The 15933-nt window shown below is 42.0% G+C and overlaps 1 protein-coding gene across 3 annotated transcripts in view; it reads left to right on the top strand.

Moving 5' to 3' along the window:
* The window catches only part of OFD1 (OFD1 centriole and centriolar satellite protein), a 71727-nt gene that overhangs the window by 44021 nt on the left and 11773 nt on the right, over positions 1 to 15933 (top strand). For 2 of the 3 annotated variants that reach the window (XM_066578466.1, XM_066578474.1), the window contains exon 19: positions 9383 to 9502. The exons of the other annotated variant lie outside the window; for it this stretch is intronic. In XM_066578466.1, the coding sequence (XP_066434563.1) occupies positions 9383 to 9502 (120 nt within the window). The remainder of the gene's footprint in view (positions 1 to 9382; positions 9503 to 15933) is intronic. 3 annotated transcript variants of the gene reach the window in all.

The following is a 15933-nucleotide window of genomic DNA, read 5'->3' as shown; positions in this document are numbered from 1 at the left end:
CACCTATAAGGAGTTGTCATTTTGCTGCAAAACTCGGCATGCAGTTACATCTCAGGTAGATATGCAAATAATTAGAGTTGTGGTGTGACTAGATGGACAGTCTTTCTACTTGAGACCATTGTCCTATAAAAAGGCTCCCAGAGGTTACTTATCTGTAGTGGACCTCTTTTTACGCTTGTATAGAGCTTGTTGACCACTGGACATTCCTAACCCAGTTAACAGAGTTAACTGCTTTTTTTTTTCTTAACAATGAGTGTATAACATCAGCAGAGTCAGAGACTGTGTACACACTGACTGCAGATTTGAGAGCAGTATGCTTATACAGGAGGGAGCCTGTGTAGACAGCCCCTCCCCAACAGCTAAGAAGACCTTTTAGCATCCTAATTGCTAGAGATGCTGAATGCCTGGCAAGCAGTGGATTGCAGAGGGGCTGCACTTCAAACTTTTTTTCTTCTTCTGTACAATGGTTAAACAAATTTTTAATGAACATGCAGTACAAGATTGATGGGACACACACAGCTATTACATGAACATAAGTTGTCTGAAAAGTTAGTGTCCTTTTAAAGGAAATCTGTTGCCTAATTTTAGCGATACAAGCAGATTACACAGTTACATGTGCGCTGCTATTATGAATCCATGGATACCTTTATCAGTTTCCAATACGTTAACATTCCTGAGATTTCCCTCCTTATTAGTGTTGCATGCCATATGCAAATTAGTCCTGAACCATCTGATGGGTGTTCCACATCTGTCTGTGGTCCAGGCTTTCTCTCTTCCCATCGCCTGAAAAACCTCCCCTTTCCGTCCTTACTGACTTCTCCAGCTCCGCCCACTGAAGACGTCATGTGCTCCAGCGCAATGCTCGTGTGCCAATCAGCAATCAGACGTATGTGCAGTGACTGCTTCTTGGCCGCACTGACGTCCCCACGCATATGCCTGATCACGTAGAGTGGTGCATGTGCATTGCGGTGAAAAGCATGTCATCACTGAGGATGGAACAAGGCATTTTTTCATGCAATAGGAAGGAAGTGAGCCAGGAGCGCAGACAGAGGTGGACCGTCCATCAGACAGTCTGGGGCTAATTTGCATATGGCGCATGATAATATTGAGGAGGGATATCTCACATTATACTGCTGTTATACGTCAGAGAATGCTCCATACATATGCTTCTGTATAGCCATACAATTGCATATTTTGAGCACAATGTTAAAAAGCCCTATATATGTTTTTTGGGTTTTTTGTGATGGCCCACTGAAGAAAAAGAAAAGGTATTACAGCAAGCCTAGAAGGCCATTTACCTTTTCTTCAGGCTAGTATAACAAAGTATCTGAAGAAACACATACCTACAAACCTACATGCACACAAAAAGCCAATCTGAGTAATTTGTATTCCTGAATCCACCCCTTCCTCACTGTGGAAACAGCGAAAATTCTTATTGTCCTCTTATCGACTCTTGGCTTGATTTACTGCAACTCCCTACTGATCGGGCTTCCCCTTACTAAACCTTCTCCTCTCTAATCTTTCCTAAATGCAGCAGCCAGGCTCATCTTTTTGATAAACTGCTACACTGATGGCTCCACCCTGTTCCAGTCACTGCCTTGTTGACCATCAAATATAGAATAGAATGTTAAAGTCATTAGTCTCATCCATAAGGCTCTCAACAGTGCTGCACCAACCTATATCTCCTCCCACATCTGTCTACAACCCTATCTATGCTCTTTGCTTTGCTAATTAACTTAGACTAAATCCCCATTTACATGGGACGACTGTCGGGCAAACTATGCCAGACACTTGTCCCTGCATGTACTTGCTCCCATGCTGTTGCATATGAGCGAGTATCGTTAGCTCGCAGCAGGGAGGCTGGAGGAGATTTCTCTCCTCGCTCTCCCCTGTCCCTCTCCCTTCACTTAACACAGCGGCGTTGAGTACTGAAAGCGGCTGTTTACACTCATCGTTCAGGATCATCGTCCATCTTTTATGCTGCATAAAATCCTGAATGATGATTGTTCAGTGTAAACAGCAGACATTTCGTACTAAATGGCCGCTGTGTTAGGTAAATGGAGAGGGGCGGGGGAGAGCGAGGAGAGAAATCTCCTGCAGCCATTCCGGTTCCCTGGCTGGCCGCTCTGTCAGAAAGCCAGCGATACTCGCTCCTGTGTGACAGCACGATAGCGAGTACATTCATCCTGTGTAAATGGGGCTTTACTTCCTCTCTAATCTGGACCTCCCACTCCTGCCTCCAAGATTTATCCATTGTGGCACGAGTCCTCTGTAATGTGCTGCCCCAGGCAACCGGGCTAATTCCCAAAACTCCTCTTTGAGCATGCCCTAGAAACACATCCGTTTAGGGAGGCCTACCATGTTCCCTAATCTAAATTCTTCTCAGTCTACCCTGCTTCTACACTTTCACTTGGAAACGTGACACTCTTCTTCTCACTGTGTGATTCTTATTCAAAAATTGATTATTTTCTAAGGGAGCGTTAAAAAAAGGATCACATACAATGCAAGTGCATGAGAGTATGATCCATTTTTTAATGCATGTTACTATGGAATTTGCAGATCAGTGAAAAACATGCTTATATGTTAATTAAATCACAAAAATTGATGGCAAACACATGAAAATCTCACGGAAAACTATCAGTTTTTCACTGCCCATAATTCCACTCACCCTTGTGACCATAGCCTGATATCAATTTAATGACCATAAAACACACACTAATGAACCCCTTAGTGACCTAGCCTGTTCATGCCTTAATGACCATGCCAAATTCTGGATATCTGAAATGTCATTTTAACCCCTTAGTGACCGGGCTTTTTTGCTTTTTTTCCATTTTTGTTTTTTCCTACTCCCTTTTAAAAAATCGTAGCTCCTTTATTTATCCATCGAAGTCGCTGTATGAGGGCTTGTTTTTTGCGGGACGAGTTGTATTTTTCAATGGCACTATTTATTGTAGCATATAATGTACTGAAAAACTTTTTAAAAATTCTTAGTGGAGAGAAATGGGGAAAAAAAACGACATTCCACCATCTTTCGGTGCGTCCTGTTTCTACGACGCACAAACTGCAACAAAAACGACCTGATATTTTTATTCTATGGGTCAGTACGATTACTACGATACCAAACTTGTATAGTATTTTTTTTTTTTGCTGTAGTACTTGAATTTTTTTTTTAAGATATTAAATTTTTTTCAATTATTTTCTGCGGTCATTTTGTGCGCGCGATAACTTTTTTATTTTTCCGTCGACGTAGTTGAGCAAGGGCTCATTTTTTGCGGGATGTCCTGTAGTTTCCGATAGTATCAATTTGGAATACATACGACTTTTTGATCGCTTTTTATTGCGTTTTTTCTGGGAGACAGGGTAACTAAAAAAAATGCATTTCTGGCGTTCTTTATTTTTTTTTTCGGACGACGTTCACCGTGCAGAAAAAATAATGCACTACTTTGATAGATCAGACTTTTACGGATGCAGCGATATCAAATACATTTTTATTTTATGAATTAGATTTTTTAATAATAGATATGGCAAAAGGGGGGTGATTTAAACTTTTATAACTTTTTTTTACAATTTAAAAAACTTTATTGATCTTTTTTTTTACTTTACTTTGAAGTCCCCCTGGGGGACTTTAACATGCGATGCTTTGATCGCTCCTGCAGTATGACGTAATGCTATAGCATTACGTCATACTGCTTTTTTACAGGCAGTCTTTCAAGCCACCCTGTGTGGATGGCTTGATAGGCAGTCTGCTAAGGCAGCCCTGGGGCCATTCATTAGGCCCCCGGCTGCCATGACACCTGCACGGATCCCCCGATCTCACCGCGGGGGGGCCGTGCGGGACCCCCAAACAGCATTTGGGGGATTTAAATGCCGCTGTCAGAATTGACAGCGGCATTTAACCCCTTGAGTGGCAGGTTTCCTACCACCCTGTCGTGCCCACCAGGGCAGGTTTTTTAAAATGGTCTAATCATTGAATTTCAACTAGTTTTGCAGTTGCGTCTCAAGAGCCATAACTTTTTCATTTTTCCATTGACATGGCCATATAAGGGCTTGTTTTTTGCGGGACAAGTTGTGATTTTTTAAACAGGGGGGAGGAAAAAAAGAAATGGGGAAAAAAGAAAAAAGGGGCCATGTCATTAAGGGATTAAATAATGTATTAACTTCCTTCTCTGGGTCATTACGACGCACATGGATACCACATGTGTGATTGTATTTTTGATTTTTTTACAAAGTAAAGGGAGACAAGTGTTTTTTTTAATTTTTTAAAAATTTTTTATTTTTTTTTTGTCCCTTTAGGGGACTTCCACAGGGACCCATCAGGACCCCTGATCACATTCCAGGGGTCCGATGGTGACAGCCCTTTACATGCTGCAGTCACATAGACTGCAGCATGTAAAGGGTTAACACAACAGAGATCGGAGGTTTTCTCTGATCTCTGCTGTAAGAGCTAGTACCTAGCTGTCCTCTGACAGCTAACAACCAGCTCTCCCTGCCACAGAGACCATCGGCTTGCTTCTGACAAGCCGATGGTCTCTATGGCAACCTGTAAACAAAGCAGGACATTGCCGACATGTCGGCAATATCTTCTGCTGGTTTTTCAAAGCCCTTGCACTGCTCTGTGTGGGTCTGTGCAGGCAGAGCACACTGTCACAGCTTGTGGCATTGTGCTCTGCAGCTCCCATAGTGATACATAGCCCGGAAATCTTCCGGGGTATATCACTATGGGCAGTGGAGCTCGTCACGGAACTTTTCCGGGCGTGCCACTCAAGGGGTTAAAGGGTTAACAGCCGCGATCGGCCGAACGGCCAAGCGCAGCTATTGCCCGCGGGTGTCAGCTGTAATAAACAGCTGACGCCCGCGCTGTATGGAGGGAGATAGCGGCGCTAAAACACTATGGCCCGGTCGTTAAGGGGTTAGCATATCATAACTCCGTTAAGGTTTTGCATATCCAAGTAATTATGACATTGGTTTTTCGCCACATATGTTACTTCATTTAGATGGTAAAAATAGACCAATAGAATTTGTGTATATTTATTAAAAGCCCAGAATTGAAAACATTTTGAAAATGTTTAAATTTTTTTTCACATTTTTAATTGCAATATCTCATATTTTCAAACATACTGTAACATTTTTGATAAGATATACATTTCCATCTGTTTACTTTATTCTGGACGCACATTTGAAAAACTTTGTGTTTTTTGTTTTTTTTTTTAAATCATTGAGGAGATGTAGAAATTTAACATTAGTTATCAATATTTTGAGGAACACTTTGTTTTCCTACACCAAGCCAAGATTGCAAAGGGTCATAGGTGTCAGAATGATAGATATCCCCACAAATGACTGCATTTTGAAAACTAGAATCCTTAACAAATTCATCTATGGGGTGTACTATGTATTTTGACCCCACAGTTTTTTGGCAATTGTCATTTTAAAAAGTTTTTTTTTGTACAGCACACATATGAATGAAGACTTGCACCCCAAAGTAAATACCCCTGTTTGTCTCGTGTTCAGAAACCTACCCATTGTGGCCCTAATATTATGTCTCTATACATAACAGGGCCCAAACCGAAAGGAGCAGCTGGAGGCTTTTTTCTTGAAGGTGTTTTGGGCCCCATTGTACACTTGAGCGGCCAAAACGATGGAGAACCCCCACAAATGAACCCATATTGAAAACTAGACCCCTTACCTAATTCATCTAGGTGTACTTTGTATTTTGACCGAACAGTTTTTAAATCAAGCTTAGCAAGGCAGAAGGAAAAATTACGATTTTCATTATTTTGGCAATTGTGTAAATTTTAAAAACAGGGTTGTTTTTGGTTCTGCACACACATAAATGAAGACTTTCACCCTAAAATGGATACCCCTGTTTGTTCCGTGTTCAGAAACATACCAATTGTAGACCAATCTACTTATAGGATACATGGCTAGGCTTATAATGGAGAGAACACCCATTTCGATTTCAGAGCACAACTGAATAAATTCCAGTCCACATTGCTCTCTTATGCAGAAAAAAATGGACTCCCTAAAAATAATGTAGTTATGTATGGGCTGCAGGTATATCCACGACCATAGAGCAAAATGGGCTTGATGTTGCGGATATCCATGGTAAAATAGAACATGCTGCGTTCTGTTTTCTGCAAGTGGATTATGTAATTCCGACCTGCTAATGTGAGTGGAATTGTGTCATTGAGTGCATTTGATTGGTCCATGTATTACTGCAGATCAAACGCTTGCAGAATCCGCAATTCATATCTGCTCTTTGGAGCCCGGCCTAAGGTAGATCGCTACTTTTTTTATCACGCGGCGAAGCCATTGCTCACTGCTTCAGGCTCTCAGCTACCTTTGGTTGTTGAGAGCAAGGATATTTTCAATTCCCTGAGGGCCCTACCCAGCTTCTGCGCATGTACCCGGCATTTTGCCGTTAGGTGAATGCTCAGAAGCTGGAGAAGGTCCATGGAGGAGGATCGCATTAGGGATCGAATGCAGAGGCCTCCGGTAAGAAGTTTAATCTCCTCTCACTGATCACATTGGTGAAGGAAAATGAAACTTCAACTTTTTTTTGTAACTTTTAAGTGACCGCCATTATCCATTGGATAAAGGTGATCACGGGACCAGGACCTGTGGCCTCAGGGCAATCCTTGACTTTTGCGCATACATCTGCCATTTTGCTGACGAGCGCATGCGCAAAGGTCGGGGGACAAATCCGGGGACCCTAGGTATGCAATTTCAGCTCACCTGTTGGATATAATCTGTGGGGGAAGATGAAACTTTAACTTTTACATAATTACCATCATCCAATGGATAACTGCGATCATGTGACCGGGAACCGCGTACAGCTTTGAGGACCCCATTACTGCTGATCAAATCCACAACTCCATTTGCTGAAATGCAGCCCCAAACATCTAAGGAGCCTCCACCTTGCTTCACTGCTGCATGCAGACAGTCATTAGGCTGGGTCACACGGGACGGAAATCTTGCGGAATGTCCACAGCGGGACCACATGGAAATTCCAAGAGATTTCTGCAGTGGAAAGGCTGCTTCAAAACCCATGCCATTTGGCGCGGGTTTGGAAGAGGCTTTTCAGCCTGCATTCAGCTGCGGAAATTTCTCCCCATAAAGAGAAAAGAGTCCGCAATGGTAACTGCCAAAATTGGCGTGGATTTGAATTCTGCCCCGCACGTCTGTTTCCGCATGGCTTGGCCACAGTGGACTGTCGGCACCATGTGCTTTGCAAATCTCATCCACTTTGCTGCTTAGTCTTTGTTTTAAAAAAATGCATGTGGAATTTCCGTGCGGACGGTCCGCTTGGAAATTCCGCAGCATTTCTGTCCCGTGTGAACCCAGCCTTCTTGTACTGCTCCACAGCCATTCAGTGAACAAACTGCCTTGTATTACAGATAAATATTTCACATTTTGACTCCATCCAGAGCCCCTGTTGTCATTTTCTGCACCCCAGCTCCTATGTTTTCGTGCATAGTTAAGTCGCTTGTTTCTATGTTGAAGGTATGGCTTTTTGGCTGTAATTCTTCCATGAAGACCACTTCTGGCTGGACTTTTCTGAACAGTAGATGGGTGTACCTGGGTCCCACAATTTCTGCCAGGTCTTAGCAGATGGCACTGCTGGATATCTTCCGATTTTAAAGGGAAGTAATCCTGATGTGTTTTTTTTCTCTACTGAACTAAGTTTTCTTGGCCGACCCTTGCGTTTACGGTCCTCAACGTTGGCCGTGTCTTTGTGCTTCTTCAAAAGAGCGTGAACAGCAAATCTTGAAACCCCAGTCTGCTTTGAAATCTTTGCCTTGGAGAGACCTCAATGATGCACTATAATTGCCTTGTGTCTTGTACTCAGTCTTGCCATGGTGTATGTTCTGTGACATGGAGCGATCTTCCATAATCTCACTTTTGTAGCAAAATTTGGCTGTTCATCACCAAGTTTTAAGCCTGCTACAAAGCTATTTCTGTTTTAGTTAATGACTATTTAAACCTAGATATGAAAGTGATGCTCATTATCACCTGTTAAGTATAATTAGCAAAGCATACGCCTAACTATTATTTTACAAAATCCCTGAATTGTACAAGTGTACCTAGAAGAATTGATGCTGTCTTGAAGGCAAAGGGCGGTCACACCAAAGATTGATTTAGATTTCTCTTTCATTTTTCATTTTATTAATTGACAAAAATAAACTATCACTTCTATTTTTAAAAGTATTCTAACTTTGCAGCAATTTTTGCATACATGACTAACACTTTTGCACAGTAATATTATTTAGAGAGAGAGAGAATATGTGTGTTTCCTCAGATATTTTGTTATACGAACCTGATGAAGAATTTTAAGTAGCCTCAAAAGCTTGTTGTAACATTTCATAGGAATCTATAATGCTTATAGTTCAGAATAGGAGACCCACGGTCCAAGACAGAAACTTGCTTGTATTACAGACGCATAAGTACATCCGGAATATATTACTCTGTCACCGGCCTAAATGGATGTTTTTTTTTTCTGGATCTAAAGTTTCTTTTACACACAAAAATAATCTTTCAAACAGCCAAAGGATTAAAAGATTTTAGCCATGTATTTGCATACATTTTTGATGCCTTTAAATATCTTCATTTGCATGTAAAAGGACCTTTAATCACCATCTTTTTCCTCCACGAGTTGTTTGCTCAGCTGGGCGTGTGTTAAACACACGCCCAACTGAGCAAACATCTATTGGCAGATTACATTGTTCTCCTGTAGAGTACACAGTGTACTTACTATGTATGCAAAGTAAGCACAGAGTACACTGTTATTGTGCAGTCTTTTGAAAGATGAGCGAAATTTATTCAAAAAGAATGATTTGCTCAGTCTTTTGGGCTTGAACGATGGATATTATGCGGAATGAAATCCATCGTTCAAACGAAAAGTGCACGATGCCCGCATTTACAGGTAATTATCGCTAATTTTCGGCCATTTGCACGAATTTTGAGCGATAATCGGTGCATATAAAAGGGCCTTAATACATCAATCTGCTGACACTATCTTGCCTTATTCGATCAAAATACATACTATGCAGTCATAATAAATCTGCCGTAAAAGATAGTCTTTGTATGTAAAGACACTTCTGTGACTTTTCAGCAATGGCAAAGTGTATCATGAATGTACATATTCCCTGCTTCCCATTGTTCAGCTTCTATTCATTTATCCTCTTTGTTTCTCTGCTACTGCCTGGTACTGCAGTGACAGCAGTGTTAATTAAGAGGTTAAAAGAAACTTCTTTTCTGCCTCTATAGAACTGAGCTTAATGCTACACAGTGTGTGAACTCAGTGATTCCCAGACAGTTCTGCCAGGCCCAGCACTACAAGATAATGGGATCATTGTTCAACTCTCCCCCTCCTCTTTCCCCGCAGACCAGGAGGACATACCAGAGCAGCTTGAAAGTGACTTGTCTTGTCCATCTGGAGACTCTGTCCATGACATTGGTGTCACTGCAGATGTACCATTGGCAGCTCATTCACTGCCTGACTCGAGTAAGTTAAGTGGTCTTCCTACTTATACCGTCTATCGGTTATATTATTATTAGCTTTCATGTAGAAACATTGTTTTTCTTTTTCACACTCTAACATTTTGCTGTGTCCATGCACATATATGTCACAGCAGGTTTTTCACACATATTTACAATAAAATATGCAATGCAGAGAGGGATTTGATACGTATAGACGATATCCTCTATCCAGTAATGATCCTGATGTTGGCATGTATAGAGCGAACTAAATTAGAATCTCAAACTGCACATAAAACCTGAAAATTCAGGTGGGGGCTCGTTTTAACAAATAAAGAAGATGGGACAATACCTCTGCAGCGCCACCTATTGGATGGCAGCATTCCTGCAAATCTATGTACGACTTTTTATCAAGTCTGTAAAACAGTGATTGGGAATAGGAAACCAAGCCCGAAGCCATACACAAACAGCTGTTTCAGGGTGTTTGCCCCTTATCAGTGTGCAGCAGGTTTATGGCTTATCTGGTGAGAGGCCTGTGTTGTGGGCATAAATTACATTAAATAAGTCTCCTCACTCACTTTTCAGATGTCTTCTCACACCCCTTCTGGGTGCTCTCCCTGGGAAGAGACTATGCCATCCCCCAACCCACTCATCCCCTAGGTGTCTCCACACACTTTTAGGTGGTCTCCTTAAGGAGACACGACACCCCTTTTGACTGATTTTAACACTAATAGTCCCCTCGCCCTCCCCATGTCACACGCACTCAGGGGGCTGTGAAGAGTGTGAGATCTATGATTATTTGACTCCTGTGACCATGACATAGGGTGAAAGGGATATTGAGTTAAATTGCATTGGACAATGAGTGAAATTAGACTAACATGGCTTGCAGTAATCTATAACCTGCAGATGTCATTTGTTGTAGGGAAAGATTGGCAGCCACCTAGCAACAGCAATGGGTATAGGAGGCTGCCTCACTTTACTGTCAGGCAGAGGAAACAAATGTCCATATACGTGACCAGCCGAATGACTGTTTGTCTCCTGAGATCATGCACACATGACTCAAGTCATTTTAGCGTATAACTTTTAAGACCCAATTTTTCCCTCCAAGGAGGCATGATGGCTCTCTACCTATGAAGACCCGAAATAAGTAGTGGTAAAGGCACACAAGAAATCAGAAACTTTTCATGAAGACTTTACTGAACAGTAAACAGAAATTTACCCAAATGACTGTGTAGGACTGTCTCTTCTCGTAGGTCTACTTACAATAGCTGTTGGATCCTTCTATTCGAACATGAAAACAGATGTCAACCTTTATTTATACCAATCAGGTTGTGACTGGGTCTCAGACTTCTGGCTCTTTGACTAACCCAAAATACAAAAAACCCGAAGTACAAGAGCGGTCAGTAATGTAGATGCTAGGCCATTTCCCTAGTGGAATGTTAAGTGAGTCACTGCTGTTAGGCCCCATTTATATGTTAATTTCAGTTGTTCGGTTCTGTCTTCTAAGGGTGCATTTACACTGCAAAGATGATTGCTTAACAGATGGCTTTTGAGTGATCATTTTACATAAACTACAACTTGGCACTAATGCCTATTAGTACCAAGTAGCAGCATGTGAGCCGCGGAGAGTTATGATGAGGGAATAACCCTCCCGCTGTTTCCTGATCACTTTCGCTTTGATCTGCCAGCGGGGCTGACAACTGAGAACAGCTGATACAATGTTATCAGCTGTAATCAGCTCTCCCCAGGCAGAGCACAGTGTGCAGTCCTGTTTATCAGCTGTTCTGCTGAAGGATGGTTTTCAAGCAGAACTGAAAACCGTCATTCAGCAGAAAACTGAAAGATGGGCACATTTAGACACAACTATTTCAAAAGATGGCTTTTGAGCAAATTTTGAGTCTAAATGGGCCTTAAGCCGATTAATGAAAATACAGTAACCTTCAGATCTAACACTTGCTGGTGCGGAATGGACCTCATTGACTGTAATGGGGTCTGTCTGATTTCTGGCATTCTTAGTGGCATTTTATCGGATGAAATAGCACTGCATTTTGCAGGATTTTCTGACTGATCTGTGCCGACGGCTTTAACTAGAGCCTCTGATGTATACGTGAATGGGACCTTATGGGGGCAGTCATTATTCCGTAGAACGATTACCATTTTCAGATCATAGATTCCTGCAAATTTTGTTAAATTCATCAGAAGACAGCAGCAACAGCTATGCATAGAGAAGTACACACCTGGGGGTAGCCCTTATAAATTCTAGGCCATAACATAGTATGCTAGGGCAAAAAAATGTATGTCCATCTAGTTCAGCTTATACCCCTTCCTCTATATTGATCCAGAGGAAGGCACAAAAAAATCCAATGAGGTAGAAGACCATTTTCCTCATTTATGGGAAAAATATCCCTTCCTGATTCCAAGTCTAGCAATTGGAATAATCCCTGGGCCAACAGCCATTTGGAAGCAATTAGTGACTATAACATGTAATATTATTACATTATTAACTATTTTTAGTAAAGGTGCACTTACCTCAATCTGCTAACAGGCATCCAATTGGGTCCTGCAGTGTACTAAGATAACACACCTGGAGGTTATTGTTGGGCACCTGGCTGTCATAGCAACTCATTGTCATTAAGCAGTCACATTGCAAGCGGACTCATAAGACAACAAAGAGAGAATACTTTTTCTAACAACTTATATGGGTAGAGAAGAAAAAGACGCTGATCGAGTGGCAGAACCTTTTTTTGAAAAAATGTGCACGTGCTTGGATATTAAAAGAAATATAGTGTTGCTTTATTTTGTAAAAACCAGCTGAAGCGCGGTGTGTTTCAAGGCAAAATACGCCTCTTCTTCAGTCACACTTGAGATACACTATATAGGGAAAGGGACATGTTACTTGTATAGCGCCAATTTATTCCACAGCGCTTTCAGGTAATTTATTTTATTCCCCCCACCCCACCCCAAATGTTCAAAGGCTTACAAGATTTTGGTCACGTAACTGTGATCTCAGAAACACAAACATTTTGTGCAACTGGTTGTGTATACAAATGTTGGCTTTCTCTCCAATGATAAAGGGAGACAGCTGGCTATACCCATAGCTGTGGCTGGGTGGATGTCTCCCTGATGAACAAATAAAGGTTACATTTCAATAGGAAATTATTTATATATCTGGTACGTTCTGCTCAGGTGGAAAAAAGATCAGTTATTAAATTGGGAGATCATCGGTTAAGTTGGAGACAAGCTACTTCAGTCACATTTTACCACTTCTCACTGCACTTTCTCCTGCAAATTTTTATTTGTACGGAGGGCCACTGAAGGGATCAGAATAACAATTCCCATCAATGTCCCTCTCCCACCTAGTTGCAGTAGGGCAACACTACTACTTGGAGTATAGCTCTGGCTGAGGGTTTATACAATGCACTCGGAAAGTCTGTAGACTTCTTACATTCTGGCCTTGTCCAAATTTAAAAAAAATATATAAGTACTCAAGTTTTTCACCATCCTTCTGCACTCAATACCCCATAATGTCAAAGTTAAAACCGAATGTTAGAAATCTTTACAGTTTTTTTGTGTGTTTTTTAATTTAAAACTTGATCTGGCACTTGAAATTTGGCTCTGAGGGTCTCCTATTGTGCTTGATCATCTTCAGAATGCTTCTGCACCTTGACTGGAGTCTACTTGTAGTAAATTTAGTTGATTAAACATAATTTTTAAAGACACATCCCTGTCTATAGAAGATCTCACAGCTTACAATGCATATCCAAGCCATGTGGAGGAAAAAACTGCCTCTAGAGCAGACTAGATTCTGTGGGGGCTACAGAAAAATCTCTGCTGCACTGAAAGTACCCAAGAGCACAGTGGCCTCCATAATTCTGAAAATGGAAGAGGTTTGGAACAAGCAGGACTCCTCCTAGAACTGCCACCCCACCAAACTAAGTAATCAGGGGAGGAGGGCCTTGGTAAGAGAGGTGATAAAGTACTTAATGGTCACTCTGGCTGAGCTCAAAAGATTCTGTGTGTATATGGGAAAAACTTCCAGAAGGTCATCTAGCACTCCACCAATCTGGGCTTTATGACAGGGTGGCCAGAAAGAGACCTCTCCTCAGTAAAAGACACATAAAAGCCCATCTGGAGTTTGCCAAAAAGTACCTGAAAGTCTCTGACTGTGAGATACAAGATTCACTGGCCTAATTAGACCATGATTGAACTTTTTTTTTTTTTTTAACTCGTTTTATTGAACAGTGTGTATCCCATACAAAACCTGAATAAACAACTTTGGTTACATCATAGGCTCCATGTGGTCATACAGTCGCTCTTAAATACGTCACATTAACATATGCAGATATTGAGTACATTGTGTCAGTATATTTGATCGTGGTTTCAGTAGGGGGCAGTAATGTTTACTTGTTTTACGGGTTCATTCTAGGTACAGTTGCTCTCATCAGGCTTTGGAATCGGTCTTGCGTGAATACTGTGTTAGTCGATCCACACCATCTTTCCCATACCTTATTGAATTTTTCAGGGCACTTTCTATTTTTGTAGACTATTTTTTCATACGGTAGCATGGCGTTGATTATATTCTGCCATTTTGAGAGTGTCGGGGGGCGTCTATCCATCCACCACAGGGCCACTGTTTTACGGGCATAAAATAGCACCTTGGTGAGGAATACCTTGTCGTGGTATTGCCACTGTTCTTCATCTAAGATACCCAGGAGGCATATTGCTGGATCATATGGTACCGAAACGCCCATCAGTTGAGTTAAGAATTCAGTGATTTCTCCCCAGTATGTGGCAATGTTTGGGCAGTTCCATATTAGGTGGTTAAAGTTTGCGTTAGGTGCTCTGCACCGATGACATTGGTTTGTAGGTGTCCTATTCATTTTGTGGAGTCTGGTCGGTGTCAAGTAACATTGGTGTAGTATATATAATTGAGTTAGTTTGTTGTTTGCGGCTGGTGATACCGCAGTGTACGTGGACATCGCAGTCTCCCAGTCCTCATTAGTAAGGGTGGGGATGAGATCTTTCCATCTCTCTACTACTGTCATGGGCGTATCGGGGATCTTAGATCGTAGTAGATGGGTGTATAGTACCGATATCAGACCTTTGGGTCCCTGAGTGAGCAGTATTTCTATTAATGGGTAGTGGGAGAAAAGCTGTCTGGGCTCTGGGAATTGTGCTGTTAAGGCGTGCCTGAGTTGTAGATACCTGAAGAAACTGGATCTTGGGATTTGGTATAGTTGCTGTAACTGTTCAAAGGAGACTAATACTTGATCAATGTATAAATGTTCTAGAGTAGTGATTCCCAGGTTTACCCAAAATTGTTTGTCTGGTAAATTTATCAGGTGTGGTAGCTCTCTGTTGTCCCATAGGGGGGTCTCCAGAGGGGTGTCTTCCTGTTTGGTCAAACGCTTGCACGCCTGCCACACGTTGGTTGCGAGTCTATGTATGGGGAGCATCTGCTTGGTCAATAGTCTCGGTTTTTCTAGGAGGATCCAGAGCGATGCCTCTGAGAGAAAGAACATCAGGTGGTGCTCGGAGTTTGGGAGAGGAGAGCCCGATAACCAATGTCGGATGTATCTTACTTGTCTCGCTAAGTAGTAGATTTTGAAGTCTGGTAACGCCATTCCTGCCATTTCTTTAGGCCACTGTAGATTATCCATACGGAGTTTGGCTCTAGCGTTCCCCCATATAAATGGTGTTATTAGGGAGTTGGTTTTTTTGAAAAATTTCTGTGGTATGGGTGCTTCTGCATGCTCTAGGCAGTATAAAAATTTGGGGAGCATTATCATTTTAATAAGGTTAATTCTACCTGCTACAGACAGTGGCAGGGAGCTCCAGGATTTTAGTTTTTGTTGTAGGGTTGTCAGTAAGGGGGTGATGTTTAGGTCTAGGCTTTGCGTATGATCTCTAGTAATCCAGATCCCTAGGTATTTAAATTGGGGGGTAACTTGCAGCTTACAAAATATGTCTCCCATCTGCCATCCTTCTGTTCTTATGGGCATAAAAACGGATTTCTGCCAATTTATACGTAGTCCTGAAAAAGTTCCGAGTTCGTCTATTAGGGAGATGGCTAACGGGAAGGTGTTTTTGGGGTCCGACGTATATAGTATTATATCATCTGCGTATAGCCCGATTCTGTCCTCTCTGGGTCCTATCAAGATGCCTCTATATGCAGTGTGCTGTCGGATCTTCAGGGCCAGGGGTTCTATTGCGATCGCAAATAGGAGGGGAGAGAGGGGGCAGCCCTGTCGGGTCCCCCTATATAGTTGGAAGGAGGTGGAGGCCAGGCCATTTACCACTACTTTAGCGGTCGGGGATTTATAGAGTATAGAGATCCACTTAATCAATGATTCTCCCAGCCCAAACCTCCGTAAGATCTCCATCAGATATGGCCACTCGACCGAGTCAAATGCTTTGGCCGCATCTAATGAGGCCTGGCCCAGTCTGACCTCCACTCCA

This window comes from Eleutherodactylus coqui, chromosome 1, assembly GCF_035609145.1.
Source record: "Eleutherodactylus coqui strain aEleCoq1 chromosome 1, aEleCoq1.hap1, whole genome shotgun sequence".
In the NCBI taxonomy this organism is placed as follows: Eukaryota; Metazoa; Chordata; class Amphibia; order Anura; family Eleutherodactylidae; genus Eleutherodactylus; species Eleutherodactylus coqui.
Note: the sequence above shows the minus strand (reverse complement) of the source record. Positions and strands in the feature narration are given on the sequence as shown.